The sequence below is a fragment of the Lissotriton helveticus genome, chromosome 12, assembly GCF_964261635.1.
Source record: "Lissotriton helveticus chromosome 12, aLisHel1.1, whole genome shotgun sequence".
In the NCBI taxonomy this organism is placed as follows: domain Eukaryota; kingdom Metazoa; phylum Chordata; class Amphibia; order Caudata; family Salamandridae; genus Lissotriton; species Lissotriton helveticus.
The window spans coordinates 235000050-235027256 of NC_136073.1; the positions used below are offsets into that span (position 1 = coordinate 235000050).

The following is a 27207-nucleotide window of genomic DNA, read 5'->3' on the forward strand; positions in this document are numbered from 1 at the left end:
GAGTTTAACTTCTGACTTCAGTCCTTTTAGTCTAAATTCACCGCAGGAGTACACTTCTACAGTCTAACAGGATATCATGGGAGACACTTCGAGTCTCACAGGGTATCAGAAATAGGCCTACAGAGTCTGGTGCAGGATCAATTGCCAGCTGAACAGCTGCAGGAAAAGGCCTCTTGAAGCTTGTTGTGTCACACTACCTTTAACAGGAGGTCAGAACGATGACTCTTGGAGTTCACTTTTTTACCCTGGTAACAAAAAGGGAGCAGGTCTAGTCCTTCAGAGCTTCTCTTAGGTCAAAGACAGCAGCCTCTTCTGTTCTTTCTTAGGACTAGTAGTTTTCTGAAGTGGTTGTCTGGAGATTTCACATTTAAGCCTGGCATGAGCTAGTGGGTGTGAATGACCCCTGGGCATGCCTAATCCAATTAAACAAAAGTTCCCAGGGCCAACCCTATTCACTTTGGGCATTTTCAAGATGGGAAACGTCTTCAGCCACACTAAACTTGAACTCTGAGGGTAAAGGATGTGCGTGGGAAGTGTACTGTGTTAATCCTATTGTCCTCCCACATGTAATAGTAAAATTCAGTTTGAAGCAGCTACTGGATCCCCAGTAAACCCAGAGACAAAAGTCTGGTAGGACACAAACTGAATTTCCTAGCAACCAGACAATGAATACACAAGAAATGTCTTGCCATCATGTTCTCTACTCTTCAAGTGTACACCCAGTGTTATATGTAAGCTCAGCAGATCAGATCTGTTAAGCATAAGCTTGCACTCCAGTAGAATTTGACACTGTAGAGTCAAAGGGGATGTCACAACCCCGCATACATATTCTGTGAGGTTCAGAGGAGTCCTATCTGCCCATTTTGGTCAGCCTATTGTTTACTCCTTGGAAGCATTTCACACATTTGTCACACCTATCCAAATGCTAAGCAATGGTTGGAACGCAAATGCAAATTATCCCCCAGGAACCTCAGGCAGGGAAAAGGTAACTTTCTAAAAGTTATCTTTCATTAATATTAATTCAAAATCCAACTTCTCCAAAAATTGTTGTTTAGTTATTTTTCTAACTAGCCGCATTCCTGAGAAACAATATTAATCTGTACTCTGGTTTTCTACATTGGCCAGTTAGACCTACCGCAGTAAAAAATACTTTTTTGGTGCTTGTCACTGTAAGGACATGTTAACATTAAATTTATACGTGTACTAGAATACCATGCACCCTGCTTTTTGGGCTACAAGGCCTACATACGGGTCATGAATGAATATTTAAAAGGGTGGTTTTTAACCTGTGAAAAGGGTTTAATTTGACTTGTCGAAATACAGTTTTTACGCTGCTATAGTACCATGTTTTGCACTGTCACTTTTGTGGATGGAACCGTAGGCTTTTATTTCTAGACCCTGGGTACACTTAGTTCCATATACAAGGGACTTGTAGGCAAGTGAAATATACATAAATAAGGAGTATGCCAATTCAGCCATGTTAAAGAGAGAGTACAGGCACTTTGCTACTGGTTTGCAGGTGTAAATTAAAAGGAGTTCTAAAGTCAAAAAAAATATAGGGTCAAGTAAAAAAGCAAAAATCTGGATGACCACTCAGAAAAGGCACATTTTCCAAAAAATGCCATTTTCCTTTTGCATTGTTTATTTTAATAAAGAATGCAGGCAAAAAACCTGGACTACTTTAAAAACTGATTGTGATAAATGGGGTGTAACATTAAAAAAAAAGGGTTCAAAGCAGTAGACTTTCCATCTACAATTCAGCAGTTCATCGATTTATTTTTTTAAACTTCTTTGAGTAAAGATGCTTGGGGCAAGGTAAAAATCTATTTACAGTTCACTATAATTTCACGTCCATGCACGAGGATAACTCAAAAAGGAACAGAACCATGAATAAAATGGTGAACCAAACTCCAGACAATATTTCAATTTCAACCCGCATACAATATTTATATCATTTAAGTATTCACTTTCTGGTGGAAGAGGTTCTTGTCTGCAAGACAAAGCTCTTTAATATAAAGTAAGAATAATAATAATGACATGTGATTTTATCAAGCCGGGTGGGATTAGCTTATCCAGGAAGTCTTTATAAAATGGAAAACTGTGATAGATTTACAGAAATGCATTAGAAAACTGAGGTCAGAGATACATATCATTATTTGAGTTTGAGCAAACTATTGACTAAGCTGCTGCGGAATGCCCTGTTACAGAACCGCGGCTTCACGCCATTGGTGGAGTCAGAGCGAAGAAGCTCCAGCTGGGGGTCGAAGAATGACAGCTCATATGGAAGACTGTCAGGCCTTCCGAGAAAATTGAATGGAAGATTACATAGGCAAGTGGAACCTATGAGGCAGCCTCAAAAGCACTTCTGGATCACCTTTTTCTTACTGAAAGATGTAACTCATAGCTATAGATATTCAAAATTTACTTTTTTGCACATAAAGAAAGTCTTCACATTCGGTGAAGTTGAACAGAATTTGAAATAAATGCTTAGCATCCCCATAGTTTTTTTTCTCGTTTTTTTTAAAGACAAAAACACATAGCCGGTAAGATGACTCTGCAAGTCAAATTCTTGCAGCTGACCCAATTTGATACATGGGTCAGGAGTTTCAATCCTGGCACGGCCATTCAGCTTTTCATGCTTCCAAAGTGGGTAACTTAAGTTCCCTTTCCAGTAATTTATATTGCTTAGAAATGGCAAAAACTGTAGTTACTGATCACCTGGGGGAAAATATTTAATTAATACAATTTGGACACAGGTAAGGTTGTCATTGGTGACACTAGTGCAGAGGCCCAAAGAAGCGGCGTGGCCTATGCATCCCAATTATGGTTGACTTTTACTAGCCAACCAGTGCCTGAGGGAGGTCCATTTTCCTTTGTTAAAGAGAACAGATACTCAGGAAAGCTCATAGAGGACTAACACATGTTTAATGCAAAAATAGGTACCAAGAATCAAAAATATTCTAAGTGCGATTCGCACTGTCAAAAGACCAGAGCTCCACGATCTGAATCTTTGGAGTACATAATGCTAAAATCTATACACTTTTTTACTGCTTTTATACATTTTCTTCAATATATTAACCTGAGGAAAAGAATACATGATCCAATCAAAACTCAAGATACACACCAACGAACAGGCTCCTAGCTCTTCTTGTGGGAAGAGTGTGAGAAGACCTTGGGAGCACAATGCAGTGGGGTGCAGCAGAAAGCAGACCACTAAATCTGCAGTTCTCGCTCGGCAATGCCAACTTCAAAACTTGGCTATGCTTACTTGAACTGTGGGCCTAAATGTGCAGTGTACACCACTGAAATACAAATGGCTGTGCGTTTAAAATGTGTATTAATATGCAATAAAGGGAAGGTTGTTGTAGTGCTTTAGAAGCAGGTGTAAGAACTAACTTGTATGTGTTATTGCAAGCAGACTATGTATGTATGTGTATGTGTGTATATATATATATATATATATATATATATATATATATATATGCATACACACACACACATACACATACATACACATATATATATACACATACACATATAATACACACACACACATACATATATACACACACACACAATACACACACACACACATATATATATATATATATATATATATATATATATACACACACTCACACACACACACACACACACACACATATATATATATATGGTCTGCTTGTGATAACATAGTGAGTGAACGAGCAATAGATAGAAAGATAAATAGATAGATAGATAGATAGATAGATAGATAGATAGATAGATAGATAGATAGATAGATAGATAGATAGATAGATAGATAGATGTTACATCACTGCTGAGGGGTGAACTCAGGCCTGTACTAGGGAACAACTCATTAGTTAAAGGTGGACCGGCTGTTTTAAGCTGCTGGCTTGTCTTTCACTGAAGGTGGCAAACCGAGCCTTGCCATGAAAGAGGAGAAGGGATCCCCGCTGCACCAGTGTGCATGGAAGCAGGTGCAAAACACTGCTGTATACCCAGAGCACTTAACATAATATGGCATCAGATATGAGTCTGATGCGGGTGGATAGTTTCCCTCACTGGAATACCACGCCACCCTCCTCGACATCAAGCCCAGGGTTGGAATCCATTAGCTGGCGATGTCGAACGTAAATCTGTTAAGGTCACATACATGTCAGATTTCAGGATAGCCATATTAGAAAGCTTTGTATGCAATAAACTAAATAGAACGCATACATACTCAGTGTTTATCCTAAAAATCTGATAGAAATCCAGTCCTATTGGACCCATACTCAATACTCTAATATGAAATACTCTAGTATGAAGGCCTAGCCATCTTGAACACCAACATTAGGACCCCCTGAAAATGGAACACACTACAAAAGTAGAAGGAAGAAGACGACTTAGATAAGGCTATCATAGCAAGGAGAAGACTTAGATAAGGCTATCATAGCAAGGAGAAGACTTAGATAAGGCTATCATAGCAAGGAGAAGACTTAGATAAGGCTATCATAGCAAGGAGAAGACTTAGATAAGGCTATCATAGGAAGGAGAAGATTTAGATAGGGCTATCATAGCAAGGAGAAGACTTAGATAGGGCTATCATAGCAAGGAGAAGACTTAGATAAGGCTATCATAGGAAGGAGAAGACTTAGATAGGGCTATCATAGGAAGGAGAAGACTTAGATAAGGCTATCATAGGCCAATAGATCTGGTGAGGAAACATACGACGTATCGATGGAATATCTCAATGCCATGGGATAATGGATGCACTGCAGCATGGTTTGACCAAGGGAGGTTAAGGGGCGCATCTGCTTGATGGGTGTGTGACTCACCTTTGCTAATGGGATAATATTAAATAATATCCGTTAGGATTTCAGTAAGACAAATAGGTTTTCTTTTCCAATGAGTTTAAATAGAGTGATATTTTTCACTGTGTTTCAACAAGTTGAGAGTATTTGAACTGTTTTCGTGGTTTGCAGGTGTACTGAGATTACATTTTGGAAGCAGCTATCTATGTACAATAAAAAGTCTGCATCTGCTCCTCCAACGGAAAAGACTCAAAGAGGGTTTTTAGAAGGTTGGTGAGGGTGCCCACGACAATTACCAATAAACCAGTAAGAAGGGCAGAGTGGGGATGGATTTGTTTTGTAGAAGTTCGACTCTGGTGAAATTTTAGTGCACATTACGGGTTGATGGCAAGGAATAACAGCCAACTTTCAGCAGCCCATGTGGATGAGAAGCTGAACATTTCAGGGCATTAATGATAGAACAGCATGAAACTAAAGCACAGGAAAGAGCATTTTCCATCCATGGACCAATGATCTGTACTAACGGCCTCATAAACAATCCAAACCACCAATACCCTCCTCTTACTCAGAAAAGAACAGAAGACCATCCTCTTCAAAGGACATTACACTGAAACCCCTTACAAAAGACCCATAACATTTACTCAATACTCTACCCACCTTCCGTTTAACTTTGAAGACTATTTTGGATCGTATTCTTGGTGGCTGGCCTTGTACAGTGTTGCTGCCACTAACTTGATTTACCCTTCAATACATTCTCACGTACACGCAGTTTTATGAATAGGTTGATAGGCAATCACATTATTTTTGTGGGTAAGAGGCAGTGGGTGATGGAAGTTCAAGAGCTCAGATGAGAACTCAGCAAAATGGTGCCCTTAAAGATGAGTTTGAGAATAGTGAGAGGGCAATAGTAAAGGTCTCTTTGGAGTTGTTAGAACTGAGGGGCCTAGTTTGTTTGCGATATACTCTGGTTTTATACGGTGGACGTCTTTGTATGGGATACACACACATATGAAAGGAATCAGGACGTTATGGGTTTTGCTGTAGTCTGGGCAGAATAGGTAAATTGGGATGCTCACGGCGGAGGCGGACTTCCATATTTCACGTCAGTTGAAGCATGTGAAGTTAGAACTGTCTAAGGATACAGAAGAAATAATTGCTGTAGTACAGCTAGTTTGTGTGGGGTTTTCACCAAAATATTAGGAGTAGAGGAAGTGACATCACACCTCTGTTAACCTTTTGCTACATTGTAGGAAACATGACATGACCTATGCCAACCCCTGCTCCCCACCATCCTCTGCTTTTGGACTTGCACTATTAACAAACTTTATTCCATACTATGAGCCGTATTATGTTAATGAACAGTCATTATTGACAAATGAAAAGGGACATTTTCAAACACGGTGGCAGGTCAGAGCGACTCAGAAGCTTTATACGGATGCCATCGTTTACAAAAATAGTTTTTACCCTAAGGACAGATTTTACAGCAGGGAAAGTGGGGAAAAAACATTACACTAGTAAGTGCTATATAAATACAATTTATAATTACATGAAACAAGTTACTTGTAACAATAGTTATGTGGCTTAAGGCTGTTCCAGTTCATTTGTTGTACATTATTCTGACACCTAGTGAGTGGGTTTAGAAATACAAGGCTTTACGTTTGGGCTTCGGCCATAGGCAGAATCAGTGTGATTCATAATGTCTAGGACAGACATAAAAGTAAATATGGTGTGAGAGAAAACACAGATCAGGACACTAGGTAGAGTGTAGGGATGCTGATGCAGAATGGCAACAGCCTAAAGAGATGGGCCTGGCAGACCCTAATAATATCCACAGCCAGGCTTTAACCACACACCATGGCATGCTGCTTACACATTACTCACACTAACCATGTAATGTTTATTGTATCATTGGAGGCTGGGATATTCCTGGCAGTAGGAGCTGTTTATGAGCTTAGTGAGGAATGGAGGGGATGCTCTCTGGATGAAATGTTTACTGCAGGTGCTAGAATGTAAATGTTTACTGCCCAGGGACTCCTTTTCACAGCTGACTTGTGTGCGACTGTCAGTGTATGATTATTCCTATTCAGTCACCCATTCTGCAGTAACACATATATTTTTTTTTATTTTAGGATTTATGCTTTCAATCGTCTAAGAGAGGCAAAACAGCTATGATGTATAGGGTCTACTGTACTGTAGGTTTAGGGCATTGATTATGCCTGCTGGGGTATCTTTTCTACTCAGGTTCTACTCATGAAGAATATAATTCATCTTGTTAAAAATGCGGCAATGGGTTTTTCTCATTTAAATGTATATCAAGCCTTGATTCCATTATTTTTTCATTGCAATTCATCGGACAAAATTTATATTTTAGAAGGCTCACAGATGAATCAATGTCAATTTTATATGCCAATTTAAGTTAGCAAATTGAAGATCATCGAACCTCCAAAAGGGATCTTTTCAATTCTACCAAGGTGAATTAGAGAAATCAAGGTATACTCAAGCCAGACCCAAACAAAGTCACTTGAAGCCTTCATCAGATCAGCACACCCTGTGCACCCCAATGAGTCCCAATGTCCTATAGGGACTATATTAAAACATCTCCTCCAAAACTTTTATAATGATCAATAAATCAAAAACAACATCTCAAACAAATAGAGAATCTCCAAATATTGGCTAAGCATATGTAACCAGCTGAATAATAAATATGGTTCTAGCACAATCACCATGGTCTGAAGGGGACTTATTGAGAGAGCAGACTGAGGACTGGATGCTTTTTGAAAGCGTGCGTTCAGTGCAGGGCAGACGTTGTGAATTGTCTGCTCTAGGCCTGATCCGAAGTAGTTCACATGGGTGGATAAGCAGGACTCCAAAAGCGTACATGAAAAGCAGGTGAAATACAGGAACAGTACTTGCCCAAAAGAAGAATCCATGTTGGGACCACATCAACGGTTATAATTTATTGGTAGTAGTGAGACGTAGAGACAATAGTTTGATTTGGAATGGAGCTCAAGAACAGCAGACAGCAAAATCAAACACACTGCAGTGCAGGTGACTTGTTCCCGAAGTGCAGCAGACGGCATTGCAAGGTATTTTGGCGGCTTCCTTCTGGGCAATCGAGCACCCGGGTAACTTCACTCATTGCTGAAGAACTGACACTTGATTGCTTTCATACAAAATTGAAAACCTCCAAAGGTACAGGAATGGGGTAAAAAGGAAGCACAGAATCTTACAAAAGAAATTAACTGTAACCAAGAGAGGAGGTGGCAAAGGGGCAGGCTAGCAGTGTGTCTCACCCTGCTCAAAAGTAAGTACACTCTGGGAAGTGCAACATTCTCCAACGCATTCTGCGCACTGGTGAGTCTTCCATAGTGAAATTTCCACCAGACAAGGCATCCCTCCCCATCTGCTCCTCAAACATCTTTTCTCGGCTCACTGCCAGTTACCCTTGAGTTGTTGGGTGAGTCGAAAGAGCTGCATTCAGACCACATGAGACAGGGCGGGCTGAGAGCTAGATGTCTAATTTCTTTGTATACTCCAATTTTTTATTGAGGTTGTCCTCCCCAGAACCCTGCATTTTCTTTTATGACTTTTTGGCCTGCACTTGCCATGATGTATTTACCCCCATCTAGTGCAGGTGGCGTATAGTCCCTCGGTGCAATGCTCAATGCTGGTGGCTTTTAGACGGCATTGCTCTCCTTTTCTCCCCTCCCCACTTGAGCAGAGGCGATGGGCCCTATGGCAATGGGAATACTGGACAGGAACCAGAGCTGCAGCACTCAGGGTCCCACGAAGGCAGACATATTGAGCTCAGCTAGCGCCACTCTCTAAAGAGCTCCTCTAGTTTATGGTATTACTTTTACGAGGTGGATATTGGATCCACGAATCTGCAGGCCATCTGGCTTCACGCTAAACGGACATGGCTAAGAGATCATTGGAATATGTGATTGCTCGAAGACTGTGTTGTTGGGTCAGATAATGATAGGCCTTACAAGATTTGATTAGCTATTATCAGATGGCAATTACGCAATTATTGGGTTTATTCAATGTGACCTTTAATAAATGGTCTGAATGAAAGCAATTGAGTTTGCGGCTCGCATGCGGATGTCAGACTTAGAATTTTTCATGAGTGGTGCCTAGCTTACTAATAATGTGCATTAATTTTTTATTTCCTCTCGAGTCACGTTTTGACCTTTTGCCTCGTTTAATTAAATCAAATGTAAAGCATATGCAGCTCCTGGAACAGTTGTCCCTTTGCTAATAATTAGGACAGGTTCTAACTCATTTTGATTGCCGAATATTCTCTTAGGGCGCTTGATGACTTGGCTTTCAATCTTTTCTTTTTTATTTTTTTTGCTTTAATTGGATTTGCTTGGAACAGGCTGATAATGTTACTATTAATCTACATTTGATCTGATTTTCTGACAGCTCGTTACCTTCCCAATGCAGGCTGTTTTGCTCTACTGGCGATTTCTTTCCTCTCTCCCCACCAAAGTCCTTCATGCAGATTTCTCCATCCTCTGAAATCAAGCTGTCAGCCCCATGGGTGGGAGGCTATTTCAAGTGCCTACATCATACTCTGACATGGATACTGTCAGCAACCACCATATGTTCATGTCCACCTGACAATTTATGCCAACCAACATTATCAGCGGAGTTGTCTTTGCAAACATAATCCATGCCCTTCAGTACCGAATCAACCCCATGGGTCTAGCTAATATGACCAGTATCTACAACCCACCTCTCTTAAGTCAAGGGTGCAACTTGGCCAATGGCACCAAGGGTCTCTTGGGCCACCTTCCCTACTGTGCTGCCAGATGACACCTCTTAAATAAACTGAAACCACAGCATAAAGCCATCATGAAGAATCAAACCAGAGGCAGTATGTAAGGAAAGGCTCTAAACCACCAGAGGCAGTAGAGAAGGAAAGGCACTAATCCACGGGAGGCAGTAGAGAAAGAAAGGCTCTAATCCACCAGAGGCACTAGAGAAGGAAAAGGCTCTAATCCACCAGAGGCAGTAGAGAAAGAAAGGCTCTAATCCACCAGAGGCAGTAGAGAAGGAAAGGCTCTAATCCACCAGAGGCAGTAGAGAAAGAAAGGCTCTAATCCACCAGAGGCAGTAGAGAAGGAAAGGCTCTAATCCACCAGAGGCACTAGAGAAGGAAAGGCTCTAATCCACCTGAGGAAGTAGAGAAGGAAAGGCTCTGTAGTGTAGTTCCTATTTCCCTTATAGGCTCTGCGCATTGGAATGATATACACTATAGTTTTGGCATAGGACTGAGGTAAGTATGCCTCTATCGAGTATATTAAACTTAATTACTTGTGGGTGCCAGCTAACTCAGAGGTCACTAGAAACTTCTCGAATGAACAAGAAGGGATTCGTTTCTGACAACCGCATAAACATGACAACTTTGGTTCCCTTAGAATCGGAACAGTTCTCAGAATCGTGGAAACAATAGATAACGGTTTAATTTAGTCAATTGTGCATGCATCGTTTCTACAGAGTTACAGAGAAATAGATAGACGGGCGTTTCAATAAAAAGGTTGTATTGAACCGTCGTATTTCTCGTGGAAGATATATGAACTGCTACAATCGTAAGACAGAATGCGAAGTAGAATGCGTACAGCGTTAGCAGTAAGATCAAATAATACTGCAATAGCATGGTTTTAAGCTATGCCATATATTCATGAAATACATACATAAATAACACAGGCTAAAATGTCAATACTCGTCTGGTGCTTCTAGCTAGTTCTACCCCAGTGTACTTCACCTAAGTGTAGTACGAGGTAAGAAGTATGTGCAGTTTTTTTAGTCTAGTTTAGCTATAGTTAGTATTGCCAAGAGTCCCTCTAGGTTCTAGTCTGCTCCATACCTTAGAATGAGAGAGGTTGGAATCTTTTTCTGGGTCTCGATCTTTAACACCCCGCGAAGGGAGTCAGAAACACTGGAGCTGGATTTTCTGCGAGGAGGATGACAGTGTCTGTTCAGTGTGTCAGGCGGTGACTCGAATTTCTTCCGAACTTGCCGTGGCGAGCCGTATTGCGCGGTGTAGCCGAGCCGTGGTTTGCCAGGGTAAGTGAAGGTATATTTATACCTGGAAGGTGCTTAGGAATGCTAGCACTGACTTAAAGTCGGGCAGAGGAATGTCATGAATGCACCCCTAAGGAATAGTTGTTCATGCATAATAAATGAGTTCTTGGAGAAATCAATAATCCAAGCAGGGGAAGTCCCAATGGCTTAAGAGTCTGGTTTCTAAAAACTCGTTGTGACGTGGGATGGACGGATGTAGGTGACTATGCCTGTATTTGGTTTGCATAGGCAATGCCTAAATAAGGACTGGGATTCTATGCCTAAATAAGGGCAATGAGAGTTGTGCCTATATAAGGGCATGATTCGGGAAACCTATATACGGGTATCTGAATCGAAACACAACAGCTCTAATCCACCAGAGGCACTAGAGAAGGAAAGGCTCCAATCCACCTGGACAATATATTGCATTCAGAGATTAGACTAATACGCTATTCCTTATTTGAGCATACAACAGAATATCTTTCCAACAGTCCCAAACCCACATTCATTATTGTAGTTGTATATTAAAAACGAGGACTTAACTGCACCTTCTTTTATGGAGGTCATTGACTTAGCCTTTACTACATATTCATTGACAAGGTTAATCATGCTGTAAGCGGATTCTTTTCTCTGAGTGGACTTATAACCATTATAAAGTGAAAAGGTACCATACAAGACTGTTTACCAGGGACGGCTCCTCCGCTATGGTTGAGGAGCGTCGCCCACCCTCCATTTAAGCAGTGCACTGCAAAGTAAAGGAAACAAACTGATAATAGCTTTGGGTTATCATTTTATGTTTCCTTTGCGGTCCGGTGGGCGGAGCTGCTCTGCTGTCGGAGCAGGGCAGGGAAGGAGTGGTTTGCCCACTCCTAAGTGCGCAGTGACTGTTTGGACGGCCCTCTCGGGCTGCCAAAACCAGTCATGCGCACTCTTCCCGTTCTCCATGGAGGTTGCATTACAGGCTGCTTGGAGAACATGCCCAGGCCCTCATTCCCTGGTTGAGCGTTGAACCAGGACGCTCAAAACCAATCACAATGCTGCATTGCAGCATTGTGATCGGTCAGGGGAACCTGGGTGCTGAAAAATCACAGTGCTGCATTGTAGTGTTGTGATTGGTCAGGGGAGCCTGGCTGTGCTTCCTGTGCCTCAGTCCGACGACCAAAGCCGGAGCAGAGACGAGGGACACAGCGCGGCAAGCTGAGTGTTTATTTTATTATTATTTTATTTTATTTACATTTTACACAATTTCCCCCCTTGTTGCTCGCCATCCACGCGCCCGCACCTACTCCACCACCCGCGAACCAAGCAAGACGCAACTGCTGTATACCCTACATTGCCTGTAGTCTCTCGCATCATGGTCATACTATGTTAAGGTTAGGGGATGACTGCAGGACATCAAGAACTCAAAATAACAAGAGCTCCTTTTTACAAGCTAGAACCCGGGCTTATAATGCATACAATGTATTATATGCATTAATATATGTAATAATAATACCCCAACATCGTTTGTTCCACGCCACATGACTCTGGGGTGGTCACTTCACCACCTGAGTAAGCCACCATCTCCACAGTTTGTGACTGTGTCACTTGCACTGCGATTGGGTCACTTACACGTAAGTTACCTGAGATGCCCATCAGCTCCTGGTCTCAGGTGTCCTCTTATTTTTGACCGTCCTGACGAGAACATTACATCCAGAACAAGATTCGAAATGTCAACACTATAGCACCTAATAGATATTGGCATAGACAAAATGTATTTATTTACATAGGCCCACCATATGTGTGCAATTAAAAACTTACATGAATGTGTAAAATTGTATATTTTTATAATCTATTCACTTGAATGTTTTTGACACCACGCACAATTGCTCATGTTGTGTTGTCTTGTACTTATTTATGTATATGGTATGCTTCATAAGCTGTGTCGCTATGTGTTCACTTTTATCATTAAACCAACTTTTGGGTCATGAATGAGATTATTTTATATTAACTGCTGGTCACTATACACAAGTAATATATAGTGAAGAAGATTGAATGAATTCTAGGTGAAACACCTTGTTTCTTGATGCAGGTCACCAGGGGCATCATATCCCAGTCCTCGACTTTCATTTCTACAAATCCTTGGTTTGTGGTGTTGGTCGTTAAAGTGGTGAACTCAAATGAACCAGGCGATACAACTCCCAGAGGGAACAGGCTGTCAAAGGGAACAGGCTGTCAAAGGGAAGGCCAAGGCTGTGTAAAAGGATATCTGAGGACACGGACTCATGGGGTAACCTTACACTGAAGAATGCAATGCTGGCTGGGCAGTGAGACATGGCCCAACCAGTTCACCCAGGATGGGGCCATCTGTGTGTGGAGAGCAGAAAGGGAGCATGAGGGGTGCAGGTACAAAGGCCTGCGGGGGCTAAGCTCTCTTTGAAAGCAAAAGGTAGCAGGTGAAATGCAGATAGAAGCGTGAACATGTTTGTGCCAGTTTTGAAGAGGAGAAGAAATAAGAATTTTAAATATCATAGTTGGCACAGCCTGCATAGTGAGGTAGATGAAGGAGGGAAAGTAACAGGTGAGTACGTGGCTGACTGGGGACCTGGCAGGCTTTTTTTCAACATAGTATTGTATGAATCCTGGTGAATCGGCAGCCCTTCTGTGTATCACTGTAAATCACATATCGCTACAGTACTTAATTTGTAAATAAATAAATGAAGTGGCTTAGTTTGTCTTCTGCGCCCGCCACAAGCATAGTCAAATGCTGGTGTTCCAGAATAGGGAGGGTTTTCTTGTTTTGATTCCACCTTGCACCTTTCTTCCGCCATCCTATGCTTTCTGTCTCTTTATCTCACTCGTGCAGGCTCTGTCTTGTGTCTGGTTTCTCCCTTTGTCACTGTTCGCTGATCGTCTCTTCTTCCTTTCTCCAGTTTCTACTTCTCTATTACTCTGTGTCAAAAAACTGCTGATGAAAAAAGTTTCAGTCCTCAAAAATGAGTGCTGGTGCCCGTCACCTGCACCCACCGGCACAAATTAAGCACTTCATGCAGAAGGTTTTCTACGACAGAATCCAACGTTCTCGGTTCTCACATGGCACTGAAGCGGTCTTACAGGGACATGCTAGCAATGCATGCAGTATGCATCTGCAGGCATTGCAAAGCCTGAAAGCTGTTCCTGTTCAAAGTGATTCAAAAGGGAGGTGAGTGAACACTCCCAGGAGGCACCCACAGACTGGAATAAAGATATGTGACTTTCGACTGGAATAGAACTGTGGCCCAAAGGAGTTCCAGGGTGCTAACGAGGGCGCCGCATGGCCCCGTGGGGGAAACATTAAGGTGTAGCAGTTCATACCAGGTGTACGGCTGTAATATGTGATAAAATAAAACTTTACGCACCTAAAGAGGAGTGGGATGGAAGGAGGATTGAGGTACACCCCCCACCCCCTCCATGAGCAGAAATATGACAACAACATTACATGCCAAGGATCTCAGTATTCAAGAACTTGGTGTACCCTGGTTTTATTGATGCGACTGGTAAGCACTACAAAACAAAATGGCCTCCCAGGACACATTTTGAGATTATAATTAGGTCCCAGTTTACCTTACTGTCAGGAAGTCAATTATCGAGATATAAAAACAATGCAACCTCGTAGCGAGCTCCGGAAGGCGCCAGCCGCAGTTACATAACATGGTTCTTGTAGTGAGAAGGGGACAAATAATTTAGTAGGCCACCTGGGTGGGTGAGGGTCTTCATCCTTTTAGGGATAATCCAAGCCCACCCCATACCAACACTCTAGATCGGAGGATTTTCAATTTTTCTATTATTTCCTTAATAAACTCCAGGGATCAGGTCCTCTTTTGTGAATGGTGAACAGTAACCTGTTATATTAAAGGACAAGCTAAGCGAGGAATAGAGGATGGAGCTGGTCAACCTATTAGCACAAAGCACAAGATTTTAATATTTTACTTGGACTTGGGAGCTCATAGCAAGATTTTAAGGCTGGTTTTGGAGGCTCTAGGCTTCCTTTCTTAGAAGAGCGCTCTTCTTGGATTGGAGGGATTTATGTAAAAGGGGGAGCGACTAAAAGTGCGATTTTATTTGCAGTCGCAGGTGTTGGGGCCTGGTGATAGTATATATAGGGCCAGATGCATCAAGGTCAAATCCGCTCGCAAAGGGCCAGATTCTGAGAATCTGGCCCTTTGCGAGCGGTATTTTTGCATTTGGGATGCATCATCCCAAATGCAAAAATCGCAAATAGAGAATTCGCTAAATTGCGATTGTTTGCATTTAAGGAATCTCAAATTGAGATTCCTTAAATGCAATGCATGAAAGTTACAAAAATAGCGAATTCGCTAATAGGGCACGCAAATTACCACGAAGTACAACTTCATGGTAATTTGCAAAAACTTTGAAAAATGCACTTTTGTGCATATTTCAAAGTTTCATGTTGCGCACACACATGCCCTAAGGGCATGTGTGTGCGCAACATATGTGCACAGATCAAAATCAGGGGTGCAACAGGGTGTCCTTAGGACACCCCTGCACCCTTGAACTCGCAATCTCAATTTGCAAATCGCTAATTGCGATTCGCAAATGCAGATTGTCTTCCCATTCATTCCTATGGGCCTCTGGGCCCATAGGAATGAATGGGGAGGTATTCATTAATTGTGACTCGCAATTTGCGAGTCGCAAGTAAGGAATTCTAAGGAATCGCTATTTTTGTAGTGATTGCTTGATGCATTCCATTTTGCTATTCCTTATTAGCGATTCCTTATTTTTCGCTAATAAGGAATCGCAAAATGGATGCTTGATGCATCTGGCCCATAGTTTGTCCTGTCTGAGAAAATATCTGTTTAAATTACCTAACATTCAATCAAATGCTTATAATTAGCTTTGCCTCATCGGGACCTTTTAAGGAGACTTTGTGGCACTCTCAGGTCCAAAGCCCAGGTCTGGTAGCTCAGTGGGCTTAGCATCCACTGGGGGCATCTGTGTTCTACCTTTAAGTCACAGGTTTGAATCTTGTTTCATCCACTCAGCGTTTCATCCTCCTGGTGTTGCTAAAATGATTACCACCGAGATCGGTAAGAAGCATCTGTTGTTATTGCTAACACACCATAAGGGATGTACGTGGACTTTACAAAAACATGTATTGACACAACAGCAAACAATATAGTTCACCAAGTGTAGTCAACTCAACCATCAACACATCTCTCACCAACATGCATCATACAAATACTTAGAAAATGTTAGATTTAACATCTGAACACCTGTTTTGCACAGCGCTGCATGACTGGTATACATTTGGCTAAAGATGCTTGTCTCGAAAACAGTCATTCAGTACAGGTGTCCACCCATGAAGTCCACTACAAAGGTCCCAAGAGGTATAGAACACATTTTAGTTTTCACATTAGACAATGTGAATCTAGGCAGGACTGGGATCACAGTCCAGCCCTGGCCATTCAGTTGAATCAGCCCATATGGGGTGGGGGTAGAGCACTAGTGAGAAGCACTGCTGCTGGTACCGGGAAGGGGGAGGGGGGGCTAGTGAGGAGCACTGCTGCTGCTTTTGTTACAGGGGGCCTATATTGCTGCAAAACCAGCCCCATCGCTCAAACCGGCCCACACTCGTCGGCCCACCAGGAAAACAGCCGGTGCCCGCTACAGCCAGCCCGGCCCTGATGTGAACTATGATTGTAAAAGGGCATAAAACAAACTAGTGTTCACTAATGAAACACAAGCAAACCAATCTAAACACCAAACACAATCGGTCGATAGAAACCCCAGGACCAGGTGAAAACAGTGATCAGACTTTGAAATGCACCATAGTGCCAACAAAGGGTAGATGTGTGCCATACAAATGCTGGTACCATAACCTAAATTTAACTTTTGTGGACCGGGCTGGGGAGATCGCACGGCATATATAAAGCCTATGCCTCAGTCTGAGGTCTACGCACCACCATGAGCAGCAAGTATTAAGTGCTTTTCCCAGCTCGTGACGAACCACAGGAACGTGTCTGGTTAGTGTGTTCGGAGATAGACAAGCATTTAATACACAGCCACAAATGTAATAAGAGGGGTTTGATGGACACATCGTTTCTACAGCACCAGAGTGCCGGAAGCAGTCTGCCTAGGACAGATAGTACTAAAGCCAGGATACTTCAAATATAACTGAAATTTAAAAAAGTCAAGTGCTGGCAGCTGAGCCTTCGCTCTACGGCTCAGAAAACCAAACATGAGAAATGAAAAGGAAATCAGAAAATGTTGATGAGCATTGGACGAGCTGAGGGCATACGAGAGGACAGACAATGAAGGGCAGGGGAAAAGGAAGAATTTTAGAGAAAGGAACATGGAATAAAAGAGGGTGAACTTAGGGTTACCAAATGTCTCCATATAATCATGTTTAATGTTTTCCAGATTTGTGTTCTTCTTTATAAAACCAAGGCTCTGGGAGATGCAGCCTTTTTTCTTTACTTGGATCTAAATTGCCAGACAACAAAAGTTTGAAAGAGGAGAGACTAGACTGCAATAAGGTGTTCGGGATGGCAAGGAGCCACCTGTTAACCTAGGGTACAGAGACAGTTTAAGGCATGGGCAAAGTGGACAATTTCTCAGTGTTTCAAACTTCCAAGGGGCTTTCAGCTACAGAGATCAGGACAAACACCTATCTTTCTCTATGTAAACCTCTCTCTTCCTATAGGTACCTTGGACTCTACTTTTCTGTATGCCTCCTTCTCTACCTCATCCATCTCTTGCTCTTTCATCTCACTCCTGATCTTGCGCAGTCCCGTTTAACTCCTTCAATACTTCTATGGCTCTCAATTTGTTTTTTTGACCTGCAACCACAATATTTTACAGGGAATTCAGTGTCTAAATTCCCTAGCAATCCAGCTGTAGAAAAAAATAACATTTTAATATTCCCGAATGGTCGACTAAACATCCACCAAGCCACCCTTACCCTTGTAGAATTAGTGCAATTGGGCTGTTAGACAATGAGTTTGTTGTAAAATATTGTCGCAAGGCAAAAAAAGTAAATACAAGCACAAATGAAAGGGGTTTGCCAATGTTCATTCTAGCTTTTTTATAGCACTTATATGGCTGTCTGATACCAAGCAGCTTGAGGTTTTGGCTGTTTTCTTTGGACTCCTATCACTGACATTAACATATAATTCAATATTATTTGGCATCATGAGTGCTTGAATTAGCCAAAAATCGGTGATAAAGTTAAAGTTGTTCAGAAGAGGGGGCCCCCTCCGTAATCTCTTGCCTGGAGCTCTAAAATCTTTAAGATACCACTGGGCCTACAATCACAAGAGGTTAAAGAATGGATAGAAAGAGCATTTCGAATATTAATGATGGAGTACACACAATCACAGGAGTACAGTGAGAGGGGCAGACAGTGGCGACCTGCAGGAGAAAATAGGAAAGTTAGAATAGCCACAAATTCCAAAAGGACATTAAATAGGTTAAGCGAGGAGAGACAGATTCAAGTGAATAATGACCACATGATTGAGTGGATTGATTTATGGATTGAAATAAGCATGATCAAAGTCAGCAAGGATAGGGACTGGGCTAGCAATCAACGGAGGTGGGCGAGGCATTGAGAGTCAAGTATAGTGGGGTAGTGAATAAACGGAAAGTAGATTAAATAAATAAATACCCCACTATCTCTGACACGGGCACACAGCTGACTCTGGAGTGCTGTGGTTTTGGGAGATTAAAGGATGTTTAAAACGTTTTTGGTTGAAACTGACCATGACCAGCTTGGTTGTGGAGCAGAGAATGGTTCCGTATAGTGTTCTATAGGTGGATTTCTTAAATACCTGGCAAGGTTCCTGTACTCCCATATGTTACAATGCACATCCCTAACTCTACATTTTTATGTTGTGCTGAGTGCATGTAGCTATAGTCCCTCTGTGCTGCTTAAGGTTTCTGGGAGGGGGTATCAGGTCCCACTGGGCTGTACACCCAATGTGTAGGATCGATACATTGGTTTTTAGCTAGAGAAGGACTTTCTCGTCCACATGAGAAGTCTAGAAGTCTTACTGCATAGAACTAGGAGGATATGGAAAGTGTCTGCTGAGTGTTCTGTGTACAGGCTTTTGCAGTACCGGCGCTTGTTGGCTGAAAATCTCCTAGAGGCGCTTCAGATGTTGCCGCATCCAGCCAGCATGACTGTAAATATATACTTTAAAAGCCTTTTCGATGACTTGTGTTACTGGGGGGAACTTATCATATGGAAACATCAGGTGGTATAAAGAGATGCAGAACATCTTAAAACTGCCTGATCTCAGCCAATCAGGAGGATCGCTGTTTGAGCAGCACTCTGGCCGGGCCAGGTGGACTCAGTCCAAGTCAGACACTTCGTAAGTAAGAAGTCAAGAATCAGAGTGTCTTTTAATTCATTGTTGGAGAGTTTATAGCAAAATGTGAAAGATGTCTGGATATCATCAGCAGCAAGGTAATGAGGGTGTTACAAGCCTTATTTTTATTAATTATAATCGCTTTTTTAAACTTGATGCATCACAGACACATACAAATATACTACGACATTACACGGGAAAGGGAAAGAGGCAGATAAAGACGCAAACAAAGTGGATAAAACATCCTTAACTGGACAGGTTATAGAAGAAACATTTCTGTCTGTGGTGACATCTGCTAGACCTCACATTCCCAACTGCAATCACACGGGCTAAGAGCTGCTCCAAGAAAGTAAACATTACTCGCCAGACAATACGAAGTTGAGAAACTTATAACAAAAACTAATACAAGAAAGTGATTGGCTCTTCAGGTATGTGGAAGAGGTCAGGAGAGAGTTAGAGGTTTACATGAACGTGAACCTTCTACAGGTTCCCATACAGATTTTTAGTTCTTACTGACACACAACTTATTTGGATAGTTGTGCATTATCTTGGTTTTGTAGATATAGATAATTAATTTGAACCCCACAGAATAGAAACCAATTTTGAGAATGGCCATGACACGGGTAACAGGGCAATAGGGCTTGTCATGGTTGAATGACAATGAAAGAATTGACAACTAGGACTGCAAACTCCAGGTCAGATCAACTAGAGAGGCATGAAGTTGTACACGTGAGGCCTGTTATGGAATTTTTCAGTACCGGCATCCTCATGTTTTTTGCAGATATGATTTTTTCCTATTGTACCAAGTTTGATGGTAACTCCATTGTCCCCAGTTTTCCACAATATGTAGTACAAATTAGATATACGTAACTACTTTTGCCCTGCCAGACAATCCCAATAAAGCATTCTGCTGACCAAATCACCTCATAGGGGCTAACACTTTATATTGTAGAGTCTCTTATAGAGGAAAGCAATGTGTGGGATTTGGGTTTTTAAAAAAAAATTGTTAATCAAAAATGGCACCAAGTCCGCTTTCGTTTTTAGGATGCTCAGGAGAAAACATTAATTTTAAAAGTTGTGTTGAAGAAGGAGCAGTGGTCTGTAGATGTATCACTATATAAGACCCTGGCCAGACAGACGAATATGGGGATGGTAAAGAGATGTGGAAATATAAGATGGGGAGGCACATTATGCATGTGTAGGAAGAAAACCATAGTATATCAAGAAGAGTGAGGCGAGCCAAAAAACATGGGTGCGGTGGGAAATGACAGTGAAAAGAGAGGTTCAAAATAGAAGTTGTCCGAGAGGAATAACTAGGCACGAAAGCAAAAGAAGGAATGCATGTGTAGGAAGAAAACCATAGTATATCAAGAAGAGTGAAGCGAGTCAAAGAACATGGGTGCGGTGGAAAATGACAGTGAAAAGAGAGATTCAAAATAGAAGTTGTCAGAGAGGATTAACTAGGCACGAAAGCAAAAGGGATGGGATGAAAAGGAAAAGGGAATAAAATAGAGAAATAATTCAAAGAGTGAATGTACAACCAATACAATGAATGTAAAGTTCAAACAGATACAAAGTGATAAAGAAAAGAAAGAGTCAAAACAAGAGACGGAGTATCAGAATGCAATGTTACATTTTTAGGCAAAAAATGCAGGTGCCAAAATACGGTCGGCAATGGGCTTAGGGTATACAAAAGGAAAGTGATGGGCAAAGGGGAAAAGAGAAATGAAGGTCTGAAAGAGTGAACAGAGGAAGAGGAGTAAAGGGTGGAAGAAAGAAGAGACATGAAGCAGAAATGTTGATAGGAAAGGGGGAGGAACCCTGATGGAATGATGAGAGCTCTATTTAGAAATACAGACCACACAAATGTAAGTTACCAAAAAGATCTAATGACCAAAAATAAAGATCATGAAAAATATTGATCTGTAAATTTAATTTCTAAGTTCAGCACAAGTCGTCCGACTACCTAAATTACTACTTCAGCGCCAGACCTAGCATACATAGACGTAGGTCATGGGATAAGTACAAGTCTATATGTACGTTGGCAGTCATTTTTCCACACTACATTTCCGAGTCTTCATTTTATATTTAGAGATATTTCTTATCTACATGAATCCTCAATCACAGAATTAGGGAGGGTGATCGTGTTAAATAACAAAATGGTCAAAGTGAAAAAAATTATAATTAATACAAGTTATTTTTGTAACCGACCAGAATATATCATTAAAAAAACAGTTTCATTTTTCGATTAACAGTAATCCAGAGAAACATATTTTGCCTCTTACCTCGAATGCTGCGTTCACTTGGACCAAGGAACCATGGGAGAAGCAGCAAGTAAAGAAGATATACAAGTGACAGGGCATTATACCGGAAGAGGCAGGCTGAAAAGAAAACAAAAGACGAAAACATTAGCATTGAAAGCATTGATGTGGGCAAAGCAAGTGAAAATAAGCCTTTCAGATGAAAGTTCCCTGAGGGAACAGAAGCACCGTTGCTCAGAACAAGTGGACTCCCCAAAACTAAACCACGTAACCTCGTATTCGAAGATGGTAACTATGCAGGAATGTGATTGTATCACTCTTACACACCTCACTCCTGGCTTAAGTGCAAGTACAGTTTCACTGCAACATGTTTGGCGTGCACATCCGACTTCATGCATGACAACAAAACCCTTCTCACAAGGTTCATGCTAACAACAAGCACAGCGTATGGAGTAGCCACTCTATCGACCCACTTGAAGTGATTCGGACCACTGTCTGCGGATAAAATGTGGTACAAATGCTACAATACTATACAATATAATAAATTACATCCATTTGCGCTGCTGACCTTGCAGAGGGCTTGGGAAAAGGCATAGAACAAAATGTATAGAGGGGCTCCTAAAATGTCACCTAGGCTAAACGGGAGACCGTAACTCCAATGGGGTCATGTGGGGTTGACGTGGGGTCAAAGCATCCCATCCTGTTTCTAGTCTGCAGCCTACTGGGAAAATGGGAGAGTGGCAGAGAGTCCAATATAGTTCCAAATTGCCAAAGGTCTTGGAGAAAGCAAGGGCCATCAAGGGGAGACCCTATGCACCACTGGGTCTACAGACAGTTGTGTTAAAGGACAGCCTGCAAGTTCTGCTAGCAAGAGTTGGGGGTTCGCCTCTCCACATTGCTCTCTATCACCTACCATCACAATGTTCGAGGTCTCAACCTCTTACATGACTTACACAGTAGTTCCTGACGCTCTTCACAATTTATTACAGACGTGCACATACAAACATTCATTTTTGGATCCTTGATATTTCTGAATTAGGTTGTGCTTTCTTGATTATATTTATTCTGCTACCAGATTGATTGCAAGCCAATCCAGCATGCTTAGCAACAACACAAGCACATAATATTGGCAATGTTCCTTCTGTCATAAGTGATGCAAGAGCAACATTCGTTGCAGAAGACAAGAAAAATTGCAACCACAGTTTTTTTGCCAGGATTTGCATTCGCAGCGAAGTGATAGTGAGCTATGAGCAACGGGATATCATAATATGTATCTATGCACCTCATTGGCAGCCAGAGTTTCCCTTAATGAGCTCGTAAACAAACACCGCAAGCTTTGTGGGATCAGAGCCAACTTCAGGTGCTTTAAACCACAGGACATCGATCGCCACCCGCGCAGTGCACATCGATTCCAGATAAGGCTCTCCTGATTTCACGTAACAGATGTATTCTAATCTACTGATTATTATTTATACTCTAGGTCATCAAGCACTGGCAAATGCAATAGGTTTGGATTTGGTAAGCATGATTTTTTTAAATTCCATTTTTACATACGTAATAAGCAAAGATAATTGTAAAAATGTTTTGAAAACAAAAGCAGCGGACACCCCTTCCACCCCTACCAGTGTCGGCACATCGGCCCCTTCACTGAAGCAAGCTCCTTTTCAGGCAGCTCTGCACATGTGATCAGGCAAAAAGACATCACTCGGATTGCAAGACAACAAATGGATGAAGTGAGCTGCCTCAATATCGCACACGGAATGTTATGGAGTGTGGAAGCAAAAAGTTAATCACTCCTAAACAGATCAAAGGATGAAGAGGCTGAAGGAAGTGTGTGGATGAATATATTAAAAAGAAAAAAAAACATGAGTTGGGCAAAACAGTTAAAGCTGCCTAAAGACCAAATCTAAAAACATGGACAACAGGGATGCTGCAATATATGAGCTCATAATCGAAATGTCACAATTTTCTCAAAGTCTTGCAAACAAATATCTGTAATGAAAATGTTCACAATTTACATTGAAGCTAAATATAAATTACATAGAATGTAAGAGCAAAGTGCATACCAAATCTTTACATGAACTCTGCAAATATATACCTAGTGTGCACAATTTAAAACGCACTCATGTATAGTGCATTAAACTACCAACTGCGCACTAAAGCATTCTTGTAGAAGGGTACAGCTGCAAGGGATAAGGAAGTATATCTATTAAACTGTCTAAAGAGAAGGAAAAATGCTCTTGAAGTACATTCTTAGGCATTTGATGTAAGTTCTGTATGTTATCCTGCGAATAAAAATACATAAAAATTAAACATTGCCCCTCAAAAACAGAGGCAAAAAGTAAATTAAGTATGTTTGATCGAAGCACAGATGGCTCAAGGATTGTTCAGAGTTCCAGGGGAGCATGCATAATGGCAGTGTTACACACTTTTATCTCCAGTGATAATTAGTATAATTACAATGTTACATGATTAAAACATGTTACATAATATTGATTAATTGGTACTTAGTAAATTTATATTGCTACATTTCTAAAATAGTTACATGGTTTTATAGGTAGCGCAGTAAAAATTGTTAAATTGGTTGAATTTTTTGGGGGAAACCCGCAAAGTAAGATTTTGAAAGGAGGATGCTGTTAATCCAGCGAATGCATACTTAGGTTGCATGATTTTGGAATGACGCAAGCCCCTTGTTCCATATGGATGCACTGCAGTTTAAGAGTTGTAGAAAGGATGCTTGGCTATAACATGCAACTTTAAAAAGTACAGGGAGTGTTCTGTTTTAAATGTTAAGAGGTAAAGCTCAGAAAATTACAAAGTGTATTCTCTCTTTTGCAGAGAGCGGCCTTGCATATTTCATTCTGGCCTTTTCTGAGATTAGCAGGAAAGGGTTAAATGCTACTTTTACATTTTGATAAACACACTTCTTTTTAAGGTAGCCAGTGTGTGGTGTGGTGTGGGTCTCAATGTTGTGGTAGGCTGTCCACAGAAAGAAGCAAGTTGCTATAACACAGCAAGGAGACATACTGAAATAAATGAAGCGTACAGGATGGATGATTCAAAATCGCCTTCATGAGGAGAGAGGGGAAGTAACGTGAATAGAGTGCACAATAAAATAGCCAATGTAATACCAAACCTCAGTGCCCGTGAGGTAGTGAGCCCACAGCGCCTAGAGTATTAAAAATGTTGGAGCTCTTAGATGTGGCGACAGAGCTGATTTCTTCAACTGGTGGGTCTTAAATTTAGATTCTGGATTAAAACAGGGTGGTAACATGCCTGATTCTGTGTTGGATTCGAGTCACACCCTTGGTATATTCACGGACAACAACATTATGATTTCCAAAGAATTCCCATGGGGTAAAAGCGCCCCGGTGTAATGTTGCTATCACAGCTCGTGAAATTACGACAGCAAGATTTTCCCACCCTGTTCTGAATTAGTGACATCGGAATGGGCACCAGTGTGCCGATGCTGTTTCGCTACACAAGAAATTCCCACACTTTTCCATACACATATTCCTCCAGGTAACATCTGGAGGAAATCGTGCAGGAGAAATGTGCAGGAGCCAGCTAATACCACACAACTTCGACTACTAGGTGTAGCAGTATTTCTGAACAAGTCCTAGAGAGGGTGAAAGAAAAGTTGCTTCTCGTTTTTGGCTCTTCAACTCATAATGTTATCACATAACATGTAAAGCGCTCTTAGGGGCTAGCTAGAGCTATATAAAACACAAAATAATGTTGTTGTTTCAAACTCACGGCGACTGAGTAACACATTTCATGGATCCAACAGATTACTAGGTTTTCTACCAGGTTGTCTGGTGGTTTTGTCGAAAAACCTCATTGATGATTAAAGTGGATTATGGCTGATTCTTCAACCTATGCACACATTTCGCATTGGTGGTTTACTGGGACATTTTTTGTATTCTGTTGCAAGGACAATTAATGTTGCCTTTGATAGTGGTTTGACATAAAATGGTTGGCTGTCTGAAGAGCAACAGGAGGGTTTCTGGGAAGAATACCATCAGCCTTTCCTCTTCATGGGGGATTGGTTGCAGGTTTATAGCAATATTGCATAGGGAAGCCAGATGTGGATGGTAGACGATTACTAAGAGGACACAATTAAGGCCCGGTTGTTGAGCAGCGGTTAGATATTTGTAGGTTTGCTGGTGGCTCTTGGGTTGATTATATGGAACCCTGGGCATGATTCCACACGGAAAGAATTCAGCCCTACAGGCATGTGTCTGCAGGTATAATGTATCGGAGCAGATTCAGGGACACCATTTTGCTTAACTACAAGTTATGATACGCGCACAGCAATCACTTGATAAAAATGGAAAGTGCGAGTCCCACTCCACATGGTGAGTTTTCCCCCCCTCTGCCCACTATTTGACTCTGTACTGGAAGTGGATTCTTACATTTTTGTAAAAATGACTACTAGAAAGAAACCTAACACCGCAATCTGACATCTGAGATTGAATGACTGTCCCTATTATATATTCACAGACAATGAGAAGAGGAGAAACGTTAACTTATTAGCTCCCAAAGTTTGGCTTTAGTCGACATGACTTTAAACCATAAGTCGACCTACAGAGAGCAGCGTGGTATTCTTAATGTATGATCAGCTTAAATGGCTTTTTTCCTGATGGTTTCACTGCAAACTAGGTCTGCCAAAACAAACGCCCTTAAAAACAAAATAGACGATTAATACCTGTGTGGTCAAAGTGACATTTTTGTGTGTTTGTGACGGTTGATCAAAGTGACATTTTTGTGTGTTGATGACGGTGGATTAAAGTGACGTTTTGGTGTGTTTGTGACGGTTCAGTCCAACCAATCACTCCTAACCTACACTTTGCAGAAACTTACAATTAGGCGATACAGGAGTGTGCTAGGGACACTTGGCCTCCATTTACCATTCACAAACAGACTCTACATGGACATCAGCTCTTGCGTTACGCACTCAGTTGTAGTGAGCCCGCTTCTGAGCCAGGGCATTCCAAAGTGGTCAATGGCTCACGTCTCCAGTCACTATTTGTGATCCTTAGCTCCAACCCGCACCTTTCACTGAAAATTGCAGCCATGTAGGATGTAATAAGCCCTTTAAGAATGGAAATGGCTCCATCAGTTCTTGTTTTTACTGCCCTGCTCTGCTGGAAGACAGAGGTACAATGATTGCATATGGCCAGGGCAAGAGGTACAATGATTGCAATCCAGTAATGGAGGGGGGCGCCATAAATAAATTGTTAGACCTCTCTTCTAGTTCTTGCGGTTTGAACCGTGAAGTGCATAGTTTGTCAAAATATATACGCAGGAGCCAAATTTGTTTCAGACGCTCCTGCCAACAATGCTGTTGAATGCCAGAGTTGTGAATAACAAAGTCGCCTCGTTTCGAGTCCAGCACATGCCTACTTCTTCCATCACCCTCTATATTTGCCACGTCTTTGTCTCACTCGTTGGATCTTTTTCACCCCTTCTTTCTCTCTGCCACTGCTTTCCGGTCCTTCCCTTCCTCTCATTTCTCCCTTTTCCGCCTCTCTCTCTTGTTCGCTGGGTCAAAGTTTGATGATAAAAAGTAAGCCCTAGTCCCAAGAAAGGAGTTTGGGAGCCCATCACCTGCAACTATCTGTACAAATTAAGCAGTAGAGCCATGCAATATTTTTGTGGCTGGTCTTTTTTTTGTTATTGTGATGAGAGGCCAGAGCTGGAGAACACCCCCCAGGTCAGACCTCCCCAGTGAAG

The 27207-nt window shown here is 41.6% G+C and overlaps 1 protein-coding gene across 4 annotated transcripts in view; it reads right to left on the bottom strand.

Annotated features, from left to right (window-relative positions):
- The window catches only part of PIEZO1 (piezo type mechanosensitive ion channel component 1 (Er blood group)), an 859941-nt gene that overhangs the window by 554282 nt on the left and 278452 nt on the right, over positions 1-27207 (bottom strand). For all 4 annotated transcript variants that reach the window (XM_078670084.1, XM_078670083.1, XM_078670082.1 and 1 more), the window contains exon 3: positions 21496-21591. In XM_078670084.1, coding sequence (XP_078526210.1) covers positions 21496-21591 — 96 coding nt within the window. The remainder of the gene's footprint in view (positions 1-21495; positions 21592-27207) is intronic.